The sequence below is a fragment of the Cynara cardunculus genome (assembly GCF_001531365.2).
Source record: "Cynara cardunculus var. scolymus isolate 2C chromosome LG 6, CcrdV1, whole genome shotgun sequence".
Lineage (NCBI taxonomy): Eukaryota > Viridiplantae > Streptophyta > Magnoliopsida > Asterales > Asteraceae > Cynara > Cynara cardunculus.
The window spans coordinates 823820-846582 of NC_037533.1; the positions used below are offsets into that span (position 1 = coordinate 823820).

The window sequence follows — 22763 nt, forward strand, 5'->3', positions numbered from 1 at the left end:
TAATTAAAAGTGACAATTTTGTACCAAACTTAATGAACCAACGTGTGTACCAACTGTACCAATTAAATTGATATCAATTATAATCGTTTGGTAGTACCGTACAAACTATGCAAACTAATTCTAGTTATTGTTAGTTTTTGAACTTTTATGTATTGAATACTAAACTTTATGATTTTAACTATTTTATTTGAACATTTGCATTCTTGTAAGTTTTATTCCTTGCAGTTAAAAAAAAACATAAAGCATTACGTTTGTTACCTGAAAACTCAAAATTTCAATTAAAATTTGAACATAACGAAAAGTTTTCATATATGTAACTTGAAGTTTGTCCAGTACCAAAATATACCAACAGAAAAAAGTTGATACCAATTAAGTTAATTGGTACATGGTATAAGATTTTATGTACCAATTATAATTGGTTGGTACATGATATTAATTTTTTTTCGTTGGTAAAAAGATTTTTTTTTATGAAACAAACGAGTCCTAATTAAGACAATAAGTTTATAATATTAAGGCTTCGTTTGTTTTTAGAAAAAACTCTTATTAGCCTCTTTATGTCTGATTCGTTAAGAAGTAGAGCCATTCAGACTGTTTGTTTTTTCCAAAATTTCAGAGACATTTATGTGTTATTGTCCCTCTTATATGGTAAGAAGTAAACAACCTTTTATTTGTCTCTTATGTTCTCCAAACCTTAGCAACGACGTTTCTCAATCGATTAACCTTAATCGATAATCTCTCTCAATTGATCCTTACCTCTCTCAATTTTAATGTATTTTAATAGGATTTAAACGTGTTAACCACCGTTAATGACACATTTTCGTTTAAATGAATGATTATTATATAATTCAGATGTAAATTTCGTAATAATAATGAATAAATATGTAAAATTGTATAAATTTATCTATAAATTCAACACTATAGTTTTCTATTGGTTTTTTTAAACAAATTCAGATATTTATCAGTTTACAAAAAATTAAGGGGTTGTTTGTTTACCTCTTAATAGTTCCATTAAGAGACAATCTCTAAATCGTTAAGAGGTGAATCTTGTTTGGCAAAAAAAGTCTGTCTCTTAATGGCTCCAAAACCTTCTGAATAATTTTGTATCATAGGCCCTCTTAACCATTAAGAGCCCTAATTTCATTGTAAACAATTATATTTCATTTTGCACTATATCATGAAATCCTCTTAATCATTTTGACCACTTAATGATTCTGCACAAAACTATTCGGCAACTGCCAAACAATCCTTAATAGTCTTATTGATCCAAATTTTAACACCAACTCTTATCGATCAGAAATAAAACAAGAATTCAAATTTAACCTTTTTAAAAAACAACTCCAACTAAGAATTGGATTTTAACCCGACCCGAATTAGTGTGAAAAGATAGAGGGGTGTGGGTTGAGGAGGACGACTTCAACATCCCATTCTCTATAAAATGCAGCTCTCTTCTCCTTTTTCAGGGTTAAACCAAAACAATCAGCGCTTTGGGGACTTCATTTTCACACACGCATAAACCCTTTACTCTCTCTCTCTCTCTCTCTCCTCTCTCTAGATTTTCTAGTCAATTTTGATGTTATCAATCCCTATTTCCTCTCTACACAACCAGGTCAATCTCTCTTTCTTCGTTGTTTTTCAATCGGTTTGTTTGATACTTTAATGGTTGATTTAATCTGTTTCTTTCGTTTTCCAGTGCAAAGGAGTGTAGAGGAGTGGAAAAGACTGTTTTGTGATATCATATGGCGGGTACCTTAAGATCGAGCTTGCCGTCGAGGTTACGACAGCTTTTATCCGGTGAAGGGCCGATTGGTCCGAATGTTAAACTCGAGTCCGAGACTGTAAGTTTTCAATTTTCTTTTTTATCGTTAATGTTCATTTCTTCGCTCTTAGTATATGTGTTTTGTTATTAAGTGTTTCTATGTGTGAGTGATCATTCTGGCAGGTGCTTTTGCTTTTTATTTTGTAGTTCTAATTGCCTTTAGGACTACATTTTCTTTGTCTTGATGTTGTTATTAATGGATGTGCAATTAGGGCAGCTACTTAAAGGCATTTCATGATTTTGGAATGACATCACTGAAGGAGTATTTAAAGAATGTATAGTAATTGACCCAGGTTTATATACCGGAGAGTGACATATTAGATTAGGGTTAATTTTTCTTGGTTTTCATATTTGTTTACTCATTGTGTTTAGTTGCACTATGATTTTTGATGTCACACCTAGTATTTTTATTGAACCTTGGTATCAATCTTCTTGCATACCCAACAACTCCAACAATATTCTAGTTCTAGCAGTTATAGGCTTTATTATCTTTTCTTTTTTATGCTAAGTTTTGAACTCTTGATAGGATCTCCAGCATATTATCTATAATTTCTCTAAAATAGAGAATCAAAATTCAAAATCTCTAAAAAGAGTTACATTCAACTCCAACAAATTCTTTATTATAGAGAGTTCAACATTCATTATATTATTAATATTGTATAAATTTACACTTTCTAAAAAGAATTTATGTAAAATAATAATAATTCAATCTCACTGGTGGAAATGAATAAAAAATAATTTCTCTTTCCACACATCAAGTCTTAGAGAATTCTCTAAACTTGGAGCTTCTTTTAGTTTTCTCTATTTTAGAGAACAGTATAAAGAATCTGTTGGAGCAAAATAGAGAACAAAAACCCCATTTACTCTTTTTTAAGAGATGCTCTAATCATGGTAAGACTAATGCTGAATTATTATTAAGTTAGTACAAAATCAGTAGAAGACTTGTATGGTTTCGTTTTCTTTGGTAATATCTAAGCATTTGATTAGTATTTCGTTAGAGCTATTGGTCGGGATGCACATTAAAATTCTAAGCTACCGCCTCCACTCATTGGCTTTATAAAATAGATTTTTGGGTTCTTCTTTTCATTATTGTCCTTGATCATTAGTTAATTTGCACTTAGGTTGGCATTGCAAAGGCGTGGATGGGTAAGAATAACATGCTTAGAAGGATTTTACGTGTGCATATGCATTTGATCTTGTTTGTGTAGTATTTGGTGTGGCAAATTGGATTTTATGTGCTTGAATTAGGCGCTATTATGACATTGTTCCTTGAGAGGTTTTTGATTGTTTGTTTTGTTTTACACTTTTATCCCATTTTCTTCTAAAAAAGGGCTAAATTTTGTGTTGCTACAAAAGGAAAAAGGAACAAAAGAAAAAAGGAGATGTTTTACTTTGTTCTTCTGGTCTATTCTTTGTTCGTTTGTAGTGTATTTACTTCCTTGAGTCATGATCTGGATTACACAACATGGACACTGTCATATGGCAAACTTTAGATTTTTTTTTTCTTTTTGAGAAGAATTCTCATTATATAATCAAAATACAAGCAATTTTTAGCTCCAAGACACCATTAAAAAAGTTAGATCTTTAGCTTATAAAACAACTCATATCCTAATATGAGAAGACAAACATTTAGTTATTTACAAAACAATTCATATATTCTAATCTAGGAACACAAATAACCAAACCAATGAGGCCATTATATCCCACCCGGAGGAGGGGGAGGGGTGGTGTATGCCAGCCTTATCCTTTTTCCAAAGAGTCTGTTTCTGTGAAGACCCTCAACCTGAAAAAAGTATGCAAAAAAGACAACTAGCTTAGGCTGAACAATTAGAAACGAAGAGAATGTGGAAAAAACGATGATTAAGGCTAGAAACAAACTAAGAAAAGGAAACCACGACTAGTGAAAAGTACGTTGTTCAAAAGAAACAAAGAAACACAAGCATGTATAAAGGAACATAATAAATGTAAGACGACGAGACATCTTTAGGTTTGTGTTAGGGCTTTGGCCTACTATCTCCCAACTTTCTACTATACCCCCACCCCGCTACCTCTCGAGCACCATTCCTCCTGCTTAGCGTAGCTACTTTCTACTGGTGTCACCCCTTGGTCTACTATCCTAATCTTGCATCTCAACGAACTCTTATCAGAGGTTATGTTCTTGGAAATGCCTAAGGCTTCCATGCTTAGTTGCTTAACCACGTCCTCTTCCACCTGCCCGTTCTCCTCGCCCCCTCGACTGTCATGATTTCTACCCTCACCGGAGCTGCTATGTGTCTCCTGTGAACGTTTCCAAATCACTGCAGTCTTCTGTCTCTCAACTTATCCATGATGGATGCAACTCCCAACTCTTGGAGGATGTCATTCAGTGTCTTATCAAACATGGCTCTACCATATGTCCATTTTAGCATCCTCATTTCTGCAGCTTCCAACTTCCTTTTTGCCCAACAGTCCGACCCATACAACATAGCTGGTCTGTATTGCTACCCTATAAAGTTTATCTTTTAGTTTAGCAGGACGTCTTGTCACACAGCACCACTGTGGCAACCCTCTGCATCAGGTACCCGTCTTTATGCGATGTGTTATGTCATCCTCCATCTCAAATATTTAAAAGTGCTTATAGGAAAAGTAATATATTTTATTGGCTTATTTGTTGTATATAATACTGGCTTTAGTTGTTACAAGTAATTTTGTGGAATTTTAATGGACAACTAATATCTTTGACATCCCCACTCTAAGTGATGTCGGTAAATTTACAAACACCAATATGCCACAAAGAAAATTATGCGCTGATGTGCCAGAATTTGGTGAATGTATTGGCATTCTGCCCAGTGGTGGAGGTATGTGGGAGGTTGATAACCCGATGATCATGTGCCTCTCTAATAAATTGGCGGTCAACTTCTATGTGTTTTGTATGCTCATGGAGGACAGGGTTGGCAACAACTTGGATGGGTTGAACTTGGGAAGACCAAGTTCCGTAAAGAGACCACATACCCAAATAATCTCACACATGTTGTAAACACAACATGATACTTTGCCTCGGTAGATAAGTTGAACAAACATTTTTACTTTTTGCATTTTGATGGGATAAGAGCATCAACAAGAAACATAACTTCTAGTAGTAGATTTTCTTGCATCTTGGCAACATGCCTGATCTGCATCAATTTAGGTTTGTTCGGAAGAATTGGCCACTTGAGGTGTGCCAAGGATGTACAAGATGATGCACACAATTGTAGGTAGGTGGAGATGTTGAATGGAGTGCATGGATCTATCAGGCGTTGGGCAAAAGTCTAATCTATCTAACCATCACTTGACCAGCTATTTCTTATGTTGTCCAGACTGTAAAGTAGGATTCTCAAGAAGCTTTCTTTATCCTCATTTATATTTTTGTACTACTTTCCATTGGGGTGTCTAAAGAATGTGGCTGGTGAATGCAGCTAATTATACGAAATCTTGAATATACTTGTGTTGATTAAAAGAAATCACTTGAGGTTGATGATGCATCTTCTACCCTAGGGGAAAAAAGTAAGTTGGCCAAAGTCTTATATGTGGAAAGTAGAATACAATTTCTTAGTCGTAGCTTGCATATCAGGATCTGGGACAAGGATGCTGTCCACATAGAAGAGAAAAGCAACTATCCTCATAGACATTTTTTGAATAAAAAGGGAAATGTTTATCATAACTTTTCCAACCATACTCAGACTGCCTACTTCATGCCGTATCATTAGGTGCAGAAGTAGGCATACATGAGGAGGTATAATGTAGAAATTTTTGAGCCCACAATTTAAAAATGAATTCTTGATATCTATTTGATTTTTAAAGTGAAGGCCATGACTGAGATGCACCAAAGGCTAGTATGGTTCAGAAAGTGGTCTTTTAAGCTACCAATGTGAAATTCTTATTGTATTAGAAGTCGTAAGAAAGTATTATGCAAACTTCTTTTAGCTCACAATGTAAAAGTGCATTCTTAATGTCAGTATGAAGTAAAGGCCATGTCTGAGATGCAACAAGGGCTAATATGGTTTGAAGTGAACAATGGCTTTTTTTAGCTATCTTTGCAAAAGTCCCATTGTAGTCAAAGCCATACTTCTGTTTGTTCACTAGAACTACTAGCTGAGCATTGGAATACTCAATTGATCCAGTACAATCAAACTTGATTTAAAATACAATTTTGTAAGGCTTCACGGACAGGGGACCTGTTGGCACATCCCAAATTTGGTTTTCTTCAAGTGCCAGAAGCTTTGTTTCAATAGATTTCTGCCAACATTTCATGTTTCATCGCTGCATAGACCCACATTCTGATTATTGAAACATCTTGAAAGCCTGAAGTCCTTGTAGAACATATAGGGAAATTAGTGCTTGCAGAAAAAGAGTGACACATACTTCATGTGGCCATCTCATCGTCTAGCCCTTGCCTGCTTGTTAGTGTCTTCTTTTACACAGCAAAACATGTTTATAAAAAGGGAAAATTTACACAAAAAAACTGGAAGAAGATGATAGATATGCCCCTTCCGTAATGGTGGTTTCAAGCAAATAACCACAAAGAAAGTTTCATGTTAAGAATGGTGGTTTCAAGCAAATAACCACACAAGGATATGATTAAGTGCAACCTTTAGTTGTTGATGGTTTGATGCTATTGTCTTATCTTGTAATGTATAAAAAGCAATCCACTTACTTCTATCACTCTTCTCTTGTTCTTCAAAACATTAGTCATATGCTTTTTGTCTTATTTGCAGCCTCCAAAAGTAAAAGCATTTATCGACAAGGTGATTCTGTGTCCATTGCAAGACATAGCAATCCCTCTTTCGGGTTTCCGCTGGGAGTATGACAAGGTGATAAATTATATGGCATATCAATTTTGAGTGAATTTTCTGCATGGTACTAGGCTAAATTGGTACTCATTTTTCAGGGAAATTTTCATCATTGGAGGCCACTGTTCATGCACTTTGATACATACTTCAAGACATACTTGTCTGCTAGAAAGGATCTCCTTTTGGCAGATAATATCATAGAAGAGGATGGTCCTTTTCCAAAGCAATCAGTTCTTCAAATTCTGCGCGTGATGCAAATCATTTTAGAGAATTGCCACAACAAGGGTTCATTTAGCGGTTTAGAGGTATGGTGGAAATGGTAGAATAAGAACATTTTAATTGGTGTCAGCATAAGCGTTGATGTGTATTCCGTTGACTCCTTTACCCGAAAACTATTAGGATTCGTGTCTGAAGTGTGGTTTTGTTTGTGCAGCATTTCAAGCTCTTACTTGCATCAACTGACCCAGAGGTTCTCATTGCAACCTTGGAGACACTTTCAACATTAGTGAAAATAAATCCCTCGAAACTTCATGCTAGTGGGAAGCTGGTAGGATGTGGTCCAATAAACAATTGTCTTTTGTCATTAGCGCAAGGATGGGGAAGCAAGGAAGAGGGTTTGGGCTTGTATTCATGTGTTATTTTGAATGAGCGAACTCAAGATGACGGTCTATCTTTATTTCCTTCCGATGTACCTACTGATAGTGGTAATTCTCAGAATCGCTTGGGGTCCAGCCTGTATTTTGAGTTTCATGGCCCGTGTACCCAAACCGCGGGTGAAGTCGGCAATTTGACGTCACTCCCCAGCACGACTGTCATTCACATTCCAGATCTTCATATGTGGAAGGAGGATGATCTGTCTATATTGAAGCTATTGGTTGAGCAGTACAATGTACCTCCTGAGCATAGGTTCTTGTTGCTGACAAGGGTTAGATATGCCCATGCCTTCCGTTCCCCCAGAATATGCAGGCTGTACAGCAAGATATGCCTTCTTGCCTTCATTGTCCTTGTTCAGTCTAATGATTCTCATGAAGAACTTGTATCCTTTTTTGCTAATGAGCCAGAGTATACAAATGAGTTAATAAGACTTGTGAAGTCTGAAGAGACTATATCTCGAACTATTCGTACACTTGCTATGCATGCTCTGGGATCTCAGCTAGCTGCATATTCATCATCTCATGAGAGGGCACGCATTCTGAGCGGATTAAGCATTAGCTTTGCAGTCGGAAACCGTGTGATTCTCCTTAATGTATTGCAAAGGGCGATTTCTTCTTTGAATAACTCCAGTGATCCACCATCTATTGCATTCCTTGAAGCACTCCTCCAATTTTACTTGCTTCAAGTGATATCAACTTCAAGTCCTGGGAGTGTTATACGGGGATCAGGAATGGTTCCAACATTTTTACCTCTCTTAGAGGATACGGATCCTACACACATGCATCTTGTCTGTTTAGCGGTGAAGACTCTGCAAAAGCTCATGGACTACAGCAATTCAGCAGTCACTCTTTTCCGAGACTTGGGAGGAGTTGAGCTTTTGACCAGCAGACTGCAGATAGAAGTAGTTAGGGTGATTGATTCAACTACAGGAGATGATAGTTCAATGAGCATTGGAGAGTGCTCAGACACAAGTGACGATCAGCTTTATTCACAGAAGAGGCTCATCACGGTTTTATTGAAGGCACTTGGTTCTGCTAATTATGCTCCAGCAAACTCTACGAGATCTCAGAGTGCTCATGATGTCTCCCTGCCTGACACTATCTCAATGATCTTTAAGAAGGTGGATAAATTTGGAGGAGATATATATTCCTCGGCTGTGACTGTAATGTGTGAAATGATTCACAAAGACCCCACCTGCTATGCTGCATTGGATGAAGCGGGTCTTCCTGATGCCTTTTTATCATCTGTGAGAGCTGGAGTTCTTCCTTCTTCAAAATCTCTCACATGTGTTCCCAACGGTCTTGGGGCTATTTGTCTCAATGCTACAGGATTAGAAGCAGTCAGAGAAACTTCAGCATTGAGGTTTCTGGTTGACATTTTCACTGACAAGAAATATGTCCTTCCAATGAATGATGGCATTGTGCCTTTGGCAAATGCCATTGAGGAGCTTATGCGTCATGTCTCCTCACTGAGAAGCACGGGTGTAGATTTGATTATTGAAATTATTAATAAAATTTCATCAACAGATGACAATAAATGTACATTACAATCTGGAAAAGCCAATGGGAGTGTTATGGATATGGACACTGAAGAAAAGGAAAATGCAGGCCCTTGTTTGGTTGGTGCTACAGATTCAACCTTGGAAGGAGTTAGTGACGAGCATTTCATCCAATTAAACATTTCTCACGTGATGGTGTTGGTTCATCGAACAATGGAAAATGCTGAAACATGTAGGCTGTTTGTGGAAAAAGCAGGTATTGAAGCTTTGCTGAAGCTTTTGTTACGACCAAGTATAACTCAATCATCTGAAGGGATGTCTATTGCTTTGCATAGCACAATGGTTTTTAAGAGTTTTACTCAGCATCACTCTGCTCCTTTAGCACGTGCCTTTTGTTCCTCTCTCCGGGATTATCTGAAGACAACTTTGGCCGCATTCAGTGTTCTTTCAGGATCCTTTCTGCTGGATCCCAAATTCACACCAGATACAGAAGTCTTCCCTTCGCTTTTTCTTGTTGAATTTCTTCTGTTTCTAGCTGCCTCAAAGGACAATCGATGGGTTACTGCATTGCTCCAAGAATTTGGAAATGGTAGCAAGGATGTACTGGAAGATATTGGAAGAATTCACCGCGAGATTTTATGGCAGATTGCATTACTCGAAGATGCTAAGTTTGAAATTGAGGATGCCAGTGCTGGTACTGCTGATGAATCACGGCTTTCAGAATCTGAAGAGCAAAGATTTAATTCCTTTAGGCAGTTCCTTGATCCTTTAATGAGGAGAAGAATGTCAGGATGGAGTTTTGAGTCCCAGTTTTTTGATCTGATTAATCTGTATCGTGATCTCACTCATGCTTCTGGATTTCAACAGAGGCATAACACAGGTGGTCCTTCAGAACTGCGTCTTGGAGCCAGTCATCGGTCACATCCCTCTGGATCTTCGGACATGATGCGGTCGCTCTCTTTGCACATAACACATTTGTTTCAAGAGCTAGGGAAAGCTATGTTGCTTCCTTCTCGAAGACGAGATGATATGGTGACAGTGACCCCATCTTCAAGATCTGTGGCTTCTACATTTGCTTCCATCACACTGGATCATATGAATTTTGAAGGTCATGTAAAGCCTTTTGGATCAGTGGCATCCTGGTCAACGAAGTGCCGCTACCTAGGGAAGGTTGTGGATTTTATTGATGGCATTCTACTGGACAAACCTGATTCTTGTAATCCTGTCTTGTTGAATTGTTTGTATGGTCTTGGGGTTCTTCAGTCAGTTCTGACCACATTTGAAGCTACCAGTGACCTGCTTTTCACTGTCAACAGGACTCCTACATCTCCAATGGAGACTGATGAGGGAGTTTCAAAGCTCAATGACGTAGAAGAAACAGTTCGTACGTGGATTAATGGTCCATTAGCCAACTATGGTAGACTTATGGACCACCTTGTGACTTCCTCTTTTATTTTGTCTCCTTCTACAAAGCATTTGCTTGCACAGCCCCTTGTAAATGGAGATATTCCCTTTCCACGGGATCCCGAGGTTTTTGTGAAGATCCTGCAATCTATGATTCTGAAAGCTGTGCTTCCTCTCTGGACTCATCCTCATTTTACTGATTGCAATGATGATTTCATTGCTACTGTGATATCTATTATCCGCCATGTCTTTTCTGGGATTGAAGTGAAAAGTGTAAGCAATGTTGGATCTCGTCCTTCTGCTCCTCCTCCGAGCGAGACAACTATATCCACAATAGTTGAAATGGGGTTTTCCAGATCTCGAGCAGAGGAGGCCTTGAGACAAGTTGGATCAAACAGTGTAGAGTTGGCCATGGAATGGCTGTTCTCACATCCAGAGCAAGTCCAAGAAGATGATGAACTTGCTCGTGCACTTGCTATGTCTCTTGGTAACTCTGCATCTGATGCTAAAGATACTATTGCAAATGAAACTGATCAGCATATTGAAGAGGAAAATGTGCAGTTGCCTCCTGTTGATGAATTGTTATCTACATGTAAAAAGCTTTTAGAAACAAAGGATTCTCTAGCATTTTCAGTTCGGAACCTTCTTTTAATGATATGTTCCCAGGACGATGGTCGTTGCAGGTCCAAAGTTATAACGTTTATCCTGGAGCAGGTGAAGTTTTGCAGTTCCGTTGCTGAGAGTGGAAAGAATACCATGCTATCTTCCCTCTTTCATGTTCTTGCTTTGCTTCTCAATGAGGATAAGGACTCAAGGGAAGTTGCTTCCAAGGGTGGTCTGGTTAAAGTTGCTGCAGATCTTTTGTCACACTGGATCGCTGGTACACATGAGCATGAGGCTTTTGAAGTTCCTAAATGGGTTACAGCAGCTTTTCTTGCTGTTGATCGGCTTGCTCAGGTGGATCAAAAGCTGAATGCTGATATTTCAGAGCTATTAAAGAAAGATGATGTTGGTAAGCAGACTGTAGTTATAGATGAGGACAAACCAAATTTAGGATTATCCTCAAAGCATGTTAATATAGAGGAGCAGAAGAGACTTGTTGAGATATCCTGTGGTTATTTGAGGAATCAGCTTTCTGCTGAAACAATTTATGCTGTTCTGCAGCTATGTTCCACACTTACAAGAACTCATTCTGTTGCTGTTAGCTTCTTAAATGCTGGGGGCTTGCCTTTGCTGCTATCTTTGCCTGCAGGTAGTCTGTTTGTTGGCTTTGATAACGTTGCTGCTACTATTATTCGTCATATTCTTGAAGACCCACAGACTCTCCAGCAGGCAATGGAATCTGAAATACGTCAGAGTGTTCTTACAGCTGCCAATAGGCAGTCTAATGGAAGACTTACACCCCGTAGCTTCCTCTTGAATTTGACTTCTGTGATTTCAAGGGACCCTGTGATTTTCATGCGGGCTGCCCAATCTGTTTGCCAAATTGAGATGGTTGGTGAAAGACCGTACGTTGTATTGCTAAAAGACCGTGAGAAGGATAAGTCCAAAGAAAAAGAGAAGGAGAAAGAGAACGAGAAAGAAAAAACACAGACCGCCTCTGGTAAGAGTAATACAAGCAACACAAACTCGTTGGGTCCAGGGAGTGTGAATGGCAAACTTTCTGAGGCAAATACCAAGCATGCCAAAGTTCATCGTAAACCTCCTCAGAGTTTTGTAAATGTAGTCGAGCTGCTTTTGGCTTCAGTTGTCACTTTTGTACCTCCTGCAAAAGATGAGGCATTTACGGGAGAGAGCTCTTCATTAACAGCTATGGACATCGATGTTGCTTTAAACAAGGGGAAGGGGAAAGCTGTTGCCTCAGCATCTGAAGTGAATGAAAATAGTGGCCAGGAATACTTCACATCTATGGCAAAGGTCGTATTCATTTTAAAGCTCCTAACAGAGATTCTCTTGATGTATGGTCCATCTGTTCATGTTCTGCTTCGAAGAGATGGTGAAGTTAGCAGCTGTCGCAGCCCTGGCCAAAAGGGTCTTACTAGCCTCTGCGCTGGTGGAGTATTCCATCATATCCTTCATCGATTTCTTCCTTACTCAAGAAATTCTAAAAAGGAGAAAAAAACAGAGGTCGACTGGAGGCATAAACTAGCAGGCAGAGCTAGTCAATTTTTGGTGGCTTCTTGTGTGCGTTCAACAGAGGCAAGGAAGAGAATTTTTATGGAGATCAACAGTGTTTTTAATGATTTTGTTGATTCTTCTAAAGTTCATCGGCCACCAGGAAATGACATCCAAGCGTTTGTTGATTTGCTCAGTGATGTACTGGCTGCACGCTCACCTACAGGTTCTTCAATTTCAGGAGAAGCTTCAGTTACGTTTCTTGATGCTGGTCTGGTTGGCTCGCTCACACGAACCCTACAAGTGTTGGACCTGGATCATGCCGAGTCACTGAAGATCATTCCTGGGCTTGTAAAGGTCTTAGAGCTGGTGACAAAAGAACATGTCCATGCTGCTGAGGCTAATACTGGAAGAGGTGATAACACAACAAAAGCTCCTGATCATACTGAGCGTAGGCAAACTGAAAATATTGGTGATATATCCGAGTCTAGAGAAACTGCATATTTACCTAATGCAGGTTCTGCCCCTACAGAACGCATCGAGTCTTTTAGTACCGTTCAAACTTATCGTGGATCTGAGGCTGTTACAGATGACATGGAACATGATCAGGATATTGATGGAAGTTTTGCTCCTCCAAGTGAAGATGATTACATGCATGAAACTTCTGAGAACACAAGGGTTCTTGAAAATGGTTTTGATTCAGTGGGAATAAGATTTGAAATCCAACCTGATATTCAAGAGAGTATTGACGAAGACGATGATGAAGAAATGTCGGGGGATGAAGGGGATGAAGTTGATGATGAAGATGAAGAAGACGAAGATGGAGATGATGATGAAAACAATGATCTTGAAGAAGATGAAGTCCATCATTTGCCGCATCCGGACACAGATCAAGATGACCATGAGATTGATGAAGATGATTTTGACGAGGACATGATCGAGGAAGAAGATGAAGATGACGATGATGATGATGGCAGAGTTATACTAGGACTCGGCGAAGGAATGAATGGGATAAATGTCTTGGACCATATTGAGGTATTTGGCAGAGACCATGGTTTTTCTAATGACACTCTCCAGGTGATGCCTGTTGAAGTTTTTGGTTCTAGACGTCAAGGTCGTACGACATCCATCTATAATCTTCTCGGGAGAGCAGGTGACACTTCTGCTCCATCTCAGCATCCACTTCTGATGGAGCCTTCACGTTCAATTTCATCTCGACAAGCAGGTATTCTTGAGGGCGGTCTTAAGAGCCTCTCTCCTAATGCTTATTTTTTCTGTTATTAATTCCCTTCCTCGAGTATGGGCTTTATTCCTTTCCGTAACTGCTCTGTATTATGTTTTGACCATACTCACATCTCTTTTCCCCTCTAGGCTCTGTCCTTTGCTAATACTGGGATTTCTGTGTCCTTTAGATAATGTTCGTGATGGGTACCCTGAGAGAAATGCAGAGTCAACCTCTTCACGCTTAGACTCGATATTCCGGTCTTTGAGGAACGGGCGCCATGGGCAGCATGGACACCGTCTAAGCATGTGGGCTGATGACCAGCAAAGTGGTGGATCAAACGCATCTAGCATTCCCTCAGGCCTTGAAGACTTGTTGGTTTCTCATTTGAGACCCCCAACGTCAGGGAAGGCGTCTGGTCATGACACAATAGTGGAGGTTCAAACTAACAATGAGACTGGTCAGCTTCAAACATCAGCTGGATTGGTACCTGAAGCCACCACAGAGGACAATGGTAATAACAATCCCATTCCTATATCATTGAATAGCTCTCAAGATTCTGAAAGCACTCCCACAGTAGACGAATCTCGACGAGGCTCAGGTGCATTCGGTGCACATCCTCAATCTGTTGATATGCAGTCTGAACACAATTCTGTTTTGCGGGATGTTGAAGCTGTGAGCCAAGAAAGCAGTGAAAGTGGAGCTACATTAGGAGAAAGTCTTCGGAGTCTGGATGTTGAGATTGGAAGTGCTGACGGCCATGATGATGGTTGTGAAAGACAAGGTCCTGCTGATTCTCGATCAAGAAGAGCAAATGTATCACTTGGGAATACGACGTCAGTAAGCGAGAGAGAAGCATCTCTTCATAGCGTGACTGAGGTTTCGGAAAATCCTAGTCAAGAAACAGAGCAAGGTGATACTGCTCAGGATGCAGAACATGATGGTGGTTCTGGTTCTGCACAGATTGACCCTGCATTCCTGGATGCACTTCCTGAGGAGTTACGTGCCGAGGTTGTTTCCGGTCGACAGGGTCCAGTGACACAGCCTTCAAATACTGAACCACAAAATGGAGGAGACATTGACCCTGAATTCCTTGCCGCACTTCCACCAGACATCCGAGCAGAAGTTTTAGCACAGCAGCAGGCACAGGGAGCACAGCGGTCACAAGAATTGGAAGGTCAACCTGTGGAGATGGATACTGTATCAATAATTGCTACATTTCCTTCAGAAATACGGGAAGAGGTGGGTTTTTTGCCACATTCTGATTTTGGGTGTAATTTTTTAATGACGCTTTCTTCTTTCTACTCAGGTTCTTTTAACATCATCTGATGCCGTTCTTTCTAATCTTACACCTGCTCTTGTTGCGGAAGCTAACATGCTGCGAGAGAGGTTTGCTCGTCGCTACAATCGAACGCTTTTTGGTATGTTTCCCAGAAGTAGAAGGGGCGAGTCATCTAGAAGAGGTGAAGGAATTGGATCGAGTTTGGATAGAGCTAGTGGGGCCGCCACTACTCGTAGGTCAACTGGAAGTAAGCCCATTGAAACTGATGGAGCTCCTTTAGTTGACACAGAAGATCTTAGAGCGATGATTCGGCTGCTTCGAGTAGTTCAGGTAGCAATCTGGTATGGCTTGTTATCTTGCATATGTGCTCACAGTTTCTCATCAATCTGTTCTTTTTTGTTTGTTACCCAGCCGCTATATAAACCTCAGCTACAGAGACTGCTCTTGAATTTATGTGCTCACGTTGACACTAGATCTGCTATAATAAAAATATTGATGGACCTATTGGTCCTTGATACAAGAAGGCCCAGTAGTGACTTGGATGCTTCTGAACCCTCATATAGGCTTTATGCTTGCCAGAGTAATCTGATGTATTCTCGTGCTCAAAGTTTTGATGGTAAGAATGCTTTTAATGTTAGGTGATGTTTTGCTGCTGGTTATGGCATAATAATTGGTCCTAGGTCAGGTTTTAAACCTACCATAAGTTGCAAGATCTCAACACTTTGCAACTGTGTATGATAGCATTATCCTGTTATTGGAAAAACTAATTTTTCTTGCCCTTATTTTTAGGTGTACCGCCATTGGTGTCGCGGCGTGTTTTAGAAACTCTAACATATCTGGCCAGGAATCATAAATTTGTTGCAAAATTTTTGCTTCAGTTTAGAATCCGTCCAGCAGCTATTGAGGAGTCGCAAAGTCTTGATCAGGCTCGTGGCAAAGCTGTCATGATTGTTCATGATGATGAAACAGAAAAGCAGCAGTATCGAGAGGGTTTGTTGGCCATAACATTGCTGTTGAGCCTCTTGAAACAACCACTTTATTTGAGAAGTATTGCACATCTTGAGCAGGTAGTTACATGGTGAATGCCTATATGATAAAATTTCAAAATGCTGATGATTGTCTATGTTCCTGTTCTATTTGTGTTTCAGTTGCTAAACTTATTAGATGTCATCATTGATAATGCTGAAAGTAAGCAAGGGTTGGTTGAGCATGGGGAATCTCTTACTGAAGAAACTGCTCAGATGTCAACGTTAGATGCTGACATTAATGCAGGGGCTGCTGGGTCTGGCTCTGGCTCTGGATCTGGCTCTGATGCTAAACCATCCAAGGTTGATGATGCCCCTAAACCCTTATCCTCAGGTGCTAACAGAGAAAATGAATCTCATAATATTCTGCTAAACTTGCCACAACCAGAACTACGTCTTCTGTGCTCATTGCTTGCATGTGAAAGGTATGAAATTTTTGTGTCGATTCTGCATTCTAATTTGCTGCTTTTCATATTGGTTAGGTTTGATAACATGACATCTTCCTCTGCCCCCACCCTTTTTGTTTGCTCTTGCAGCCGCACTTGCATTATTGTAGTTCTTAAGTTAGTTCATCAGTTTTTCCTTAGGCGACACAAAAGATTGATGCTTTTCATTGAGCTTTTTATTGGTTTTTTGTTTCTTTTGAATAATTTTGGTAGACTCTTTTGAATCATTTTCATATGCCTACAATAGTTTTATTCCAAAAATGGCAACTTTGGTTTCTTACCAGTAAATATCATTTAGTCAACTTAAAAGTCCCTTTTTTGCTTAATCGCGTCCCAGTTTTCTCAAAGCCTTTCCCTATAGCGATCAAAATACAATGGCTTTGTATATTCACAACTAATTTGCTTTCGAAATGGTTTATGGATTTCGATGTACAATAATCTTTTTGTCAATGTTGTGCTAATAAGTATTCATTTCAGTTTGTCAGACAATGCTTATGCTCTTGTGGCTGATATATTGAAGAAGTTGGTTGCTATCGCTCCTTCTCATTGTCATTTATTCATAACTGAGCTAGCTGGTTCTATGAAGAACTTGACGACATTGGCAATTGATGAATTGCATGTGTTCGGGGAGATGGAGAAAGCACTGATCAGTACATCTGGTTCAGATGGAGCAGCAATCCTAAGGGTTATACAAGCATTAAGTTCACTCGTAGCTTCACTTAATCAAGAGAAAGAACAGACACTTCTTGAAAAGGAGCAAGCTGCTACCCTTTCTCTGGTAAATGACATAAATGTTGCTTTGGAGCCATTATGGATGGAATTGAGCACATGTATTAGCAAAATAGAGAGCTACACAGATACTACACCTGATGTATCTGCTTCGTCAATTATCTTAACGTCAAGACCTTCTGGTGCATTGCCTCCACTTCCAGCTGGTACTCAGAACATCTTGCCATATATAGAATCCTTTTTTGTAATGTGTGAGAAGCTGCATTTTGGGCAATCAGGTGCAGCGCAGGACTTTGGTGTGGCTGCAGTGCCTAGCACTGACGATGTCAGCACTTCTGACAACCAGCAGAAAACTTTAGGGGCTTGCGCAAAAGTTGATGAAAAGAATGTAGCTTTTGTGAAGTTCTCAGAGAAGCACAGGAAACTTCTCAATGCTTTTATCCGACAAAACCCGGGATTGCTTGAAAAGTCCTTCTCAGTTATGTTGAAGGTCCCTCGTTTTATTGATTTTGACAATAAGCGATCATATTTCAGATCGAAAATTAAGCATCAACATGATCATCATCACAGTGCTGTGAGAATATCTGTTAGACGAGCATACATACTTGAAGATTCATATAATCAGTTGCGAATGAGGTCTACACAAGATCTAAAGGGTAGGCTGACTGTTCACTTCCAGGGGGAAGAAGGTATTGATGCAGGTGGACTTACCAGGGAATGGTATCAACTATTATCGAGGGTTATTTTTGACAAGGGAGCTTTGCTTTTCACAACTGTTGGTAACGAGTCAACTTTTCAGCCAAATCCAAATTCTGTTTATCAGACAGAACACCTCTCATACTTCAAATTTGTTGGTAGAGTTGTAAGTGATTATACTATTCCCTCTTTTGATTACAACTTCCATCTTTTCATATGTCTTTGTTTTTCTCCTGTAGCTCACAATTCCCACATTTTCTAGGTTGGGAAAGCACTTTTTGATGGTCAGTTGCTTGATGTTCATTTCACAAGATCTTTCTACAAGCATATACTTGGGGCTAAAGTAACCTACCACGACATCGAAGCAATTGATCCAGGTTTTTTCAGAAACTTGAAATGGATGCTTGAGGTGCGTTCTACGTTCTTTATCCTTCTCGTATAAAATACGCTTCTAATGTTTATTAATGAACATATATTTCTAACTTTAGTTTTACATATTCAAAACCCATGTGCAGAATGATAATAGCGATAATTTAGATCTAACATTTAGTATTGATGCCGATGAAGAGAAGCTGATCTTATGTGAAAGAGCAGAAGTAAGAATTCTTAAGCTAACTCACCTTCACCACAATATATACGTGTGATTTGTGTATCAACATTGTAATTATAATCTTACACGGTACAGGTAACCGACTATGAACTGATCCCTGGTGGAAGAAATATTCGAGTTACGGAGGAAAACAAACATGAATATGTTGATCTAATTGCTGAGCATCGGTTAACCACTGCTATTCGCCCTCAGATAAATGCATTTTTGGAAGGTTTTAATGAATTGATTCCTCGGGATTTCATATCCATCTTTCACGATAAGGAATTGGAATTGTTGATAAGCGGACTTCCAGATATTGATTGTGAGTAACTTGATATTTTGACAATATTATCCTTGTCATCTCTATTTGAATCTTTTGCATTTCATATCCACTGTTCTAAATAGATTCTTTTATGTTAATGTAACTTTGTAGTGGATGACATGAGGGTGAATACCGAGTATTCTGGGTACAGTGCTGCATCTCCAGTTATTCAATGGTTTTGGGAGGTTGCTCAAGGCTTCAGCAAAGAAGACAAGGCTCGTCTTTTGCAATTTGTTACTGGCACCTCAAAGGTATCTTGTTCTGTGTGATTGTGACACTTCATATACACCATTTTGTTAATGTATATCTTGGCACCTGCATAAGTATCCTAATAATAATAGGGTACTTGGACCTTTTTGTTGTCGACAAACAATTGTTTTTGCAAACATGGGGTAAAAAGAACACACTTTTTATGATTATACAAACCAAACCAAACCAAACCAACTAGCCCGGTATATCCCACCTGGAGGTGTGGTCTGGGAGGGTAAGATGTGCGGCATACCTCCTCTACCTCAAAGAGTGTAGTGGCTGTTCCCGTGCCGGCTTGTGAAAAGTGTGAGAAGATTTTTGATAATTATGGAAATATATATGAAAAAGTTAACCAATCTTACTTGACGCTTTCTGTCAAACCACTCATTCTTGCATAGCATAATGTAATCTTCCATTTTCGCAAGAAAAATGGTTTGTTTGCATAAAAAAGCCTAGTACTATAGGTGGAAGAGTTGATACTCAAGAATAATTTGATTTTTTGACTTGTTTATTTTTGTTAGTGTGTATACCTTTTTTTAAGTCCGGGCCATATTTGCACAATGCAGGTGCCTTTAGAAGGGTTCAGTGCTTTGCAAGGCATCTCTGGATCCCAAAAGTTTCAGATTCATAAGGCATATGGAAGCGCTGACCGTTTGCCCTCTGCTCATACCTGGTAACCTTCTGTTTACTATTTATTAACTTTGTTAAAGATATATATATATATATATATATATATATATATATAGTCAGGTTCATACGAGAACATCAACCAAATAAGATAATAAGAAAACGGTTGACTCACATGTGATTTTACACTAAAATCACATGTAAAATGACACGTGATTTACACGACTTTGGCTGCTACGTGGCCCGCACACTCTTGCGTTGACTGTTGGTGTAAAATCAGATGTGATTTTGCATGTGATTTGACTGTTTTTGTGTTCTCTTATTCGGTAACTGTTCTCGTTTGAACCTTCCTCTGCTCTTTCCTTTTTTACTTCTCTGTTCCATGTATAAATCTTTCCAGATTTTGAATTGATTCAAAGGGATTGCAGTGGTAAATCTTGCTTATAAATAATTAATGCAACTGTTTTTAACATTTGGATGTATCATAATGAAAATGTCAATTATTTGGATGAAGAGACATTCATAGATTATAGTTCCACCGTTCATATTTAAATGCAAAGGTCTCCTTTTGTGGCAAAGTTCCAATCCGAAATTACCTATTTGCCCATTGGTAAACATTACAAAATATCCACAGCATTGATTTGGTTCACAAGATTTCTTTGTTTGTCATTTTTCAAGGTGATTTCAGATATTTGGCTTAGTAGAATACTTGTGTGCTTAGTCAAATAGAGGGAAGGGAACCTTGAGAACCTAGAAACCACATAATTTATGTAGTATTCATGATGAATAACCCCCAAAAATAATGAATATATTATTCAGTCATGAATATCTACAAGATTTACAAACTATTGAGTGTGTTTAAAAATATGCATCACTTAGAATTGTTAAAGAATCATTATTTATGTATTAAAAGAATGGTTGCTGAATGCAGTTTCAATCAGTTGGATCTGCCTGAATATCCATCCAAGCAACATTTGGAGGAGAGGCTGCTGCTTGCAATTCATGAAGCCAATGAAGGATTTGGTTTCGGTTAAGAGTAGAAAGAAAAATGTTGAAAGTGATGAATGTATATATATATATATAATATATATATATATTTATGTCACGGTCACAGGCATAACCCTTTAAAGCTCAGGTGAACAACATATATATATATATACACTGTACAGTTTGAGTTATAATTAACCCGGCATTTTCTTTTTCTTGCCAATTTTTTCGACTTATATTCTTTTACTTTTGGCTTTTGTCGAAAATGCCGTGCCAGAGGGTGTTCCAATGTGATATATGGAACAGGGTTCCCAAAGTTTTTGGAGTCCGATATACATGTTTAGTCTTTACTCGGTTATATGTGTTTAACCTCTAGCCCAATTATGCATGTTTTAGTCCGATTATAATGTTTTAGGCTTTTACCCTTTTAGCTGATTTGGCATTTTTCGTTTAGAGTTTTTTAAAAAATGTTAGAAGAATGATTATTGGTTAGTAAGGGGCCGTTTACTAAACGCTTGCTTGGTAAGTGCTTACCGGATAAATTTTCTCATCGGATGAACATGACAAGGGCTAATAATTGTACTGGGTAAGAGCGATGAGAAAGATGTAGAGTCTTACCCGGTAAGTGAAGATGACGACTCTTACCCAAGTAAGTGCTTACCCGGTAATTCGATACGTTTTGATGTACTAAAATCTTACACATCAAGGTAAATTATAGTGTTGACTCTTATAGATAAACACTTACCAGGTAAGCATTTGGGTAAACAGCCCCTAAGCTTTTTCAATATAATACATGGTATGAGCTTTTATATTTATTATTCTTTTAGTTAATCTGTAGTAGTCTTGTTACAAGGATAACAAGGCCTCCAAAAGAATTAATAGAACAACCCTGTTGTTGAAATAGTCAATCGTGCTTATTTATCTAGGCCGATAAGAACCCGAGTCAGTATGAGCTAGCGCAGTGCTCCAACCTTAATTTTCTTCTCTTTATATGAAATATTCCATCTGTTCCAAAATAAGTGTTTACTTTCAAATGTAAATGTCTACTCTCATTCTACCTTTAATTAGGAGAAAATTTCTCTATATAATTGAGGGTAAAATTGTCTCTTTGTTAATTAAGAAGTGTAATGTTAAAATTGAGTGTATGCATTTATTTGTTTTGGAAGGGTCAGCAATAATATAGTAGGAAAATCTTCTTGTGGGAAGTAGATCAAATGTTTTTATTGAAGGTAATTTTATTAATCAATGATACAAACTAAAAGAGTTGTTTGTTTACATCTTAATAGTTCTATTAAGAGGTAACCTTTGAATTGTTAAAGGGTGAATCTTGTTTGAAAAAGAAAATATGTTTTTAATGGTTGTATCATGAGCCTTTCTTAACCATTAAATGCCTAATTTCATTGTAAACAATTGCTAAACAATTATATTTCATTTTAGACTAATATCATGCAAACTTTTAATCATTCTGCATCAAATCATTTAACAAACAACTGGTTTAACTTTTTTTTTCTTCCATGGGCAGCATAAAGTATAATTACAAGATAGTATATGTTTGTAGGTACAAAGGACTACTTTTTTGACACATCCTGATTAAAAAATAGAATTTTAATATTTTAAAGGTATCGATAAAACCTATTTAATTGTATAATTTATAAAATAAATATGTAATTTTGCTAACAATTAAATATGACAAAAGTATAAAATAAAAAACAGAAAAAAAAGTTTATAAATTAAAAACATTAATTTTTTTAAAGATCAAAACTGTAACTAAATCGACAACCACCATATAAAACCACCAAAGATTTTATTTCTTAAATTTTCATATAAACCCCAAAAATATATTATGGTTTCACAACAAGAAAGTGAGAAACTTACAATTTCACAAATAAAGAACTTAAAAGAATTACAATTAATCCCTAAATGTTTATGGTTTTACAGTCAAAAACACACCCTGAAGGGTGGTTCCGCCCTTTGCGTTACCAAATGCTTATCAATCAGAATCACCATCTCCACCTACTTTATCGAATAACATTATCGACAATTAAAATGAATTGTTGGTAAGTAATATAGTATTCAAGTGAAAGGAAGACCAAAACACAATCTCAAATTTACCAAATGATTCGATAAATCGGTTGCATCTTGCAAAAAGAACACTGCAACGAACACTAATTAATTATTCCTCGATATATATATATATATATATATATATATATATATATATATATATTATATTATAAAATATTTGACAAAAACTCTTAAAACCCATTTTTATGCACAAAGTACGATTTATTGAT

At 37.9% G+C, this 22763-nt stretch overlaps 1 protein-coding gene across 4 annotated transcripts; it reads left to right on the top strand.

The window, feature by feature from the left end:
• Positions 1-1503: 1503 nt before the first annotated feature.
• Positions 1504-20850, top strand: LOC112514691 (E3 ubiquitin-protein ligase UPL2-like). Of its 4 annotated transcripts, XM_025121287.1 has the most exons (18): positions 1504-1606; positions 1691-1835; positions 6550-6645; positions 6723-6929; positions 7058-13520; positions 13708-14031; positions 14119-14759; positions 14827-15129; positions 15211-15415; positions 15589-15866; positions 15948-16249; positions 16748-17861; positions 17958-18104; positions 18211-18291; positions 18381-18606; positions 18718-18857; positions 19422-19528; positions 20414-20850. In XM_025121287.1, the coding sequence occupies exons 2-18, from the start codon at positions 1737-1739 to the stop codon at positions 20514-20516; spliced, it is 10836 nt and encodes a 3611-aa protein (XP_024977055.1). In that variant the 5' UTR covers positions 1504-1606; positions 1691-1736; the 3' UTR covers positions 20517-20850. The 4 variants fall into 4 exon arrangements, with proteins under 4 accessions (XP_024977055.1, XP_024977054.1, XP_024977056.1 ...); XM_025121286.1 differs by having other exon boundaries at positions 13708-14759; XM_025121288.1 differs by lacking the exons at positions 17958-18104; positions 18211-18291; positions 18381-18606; ... (1 more) ...; positions 19422-19528; positions 20414-20850 and having other exon boundaries at positions 13708-14759; positions 16748-17205; positions 17534-17664.
• Positions 20851-22763: the final 1913 nt, after the last annotated feature.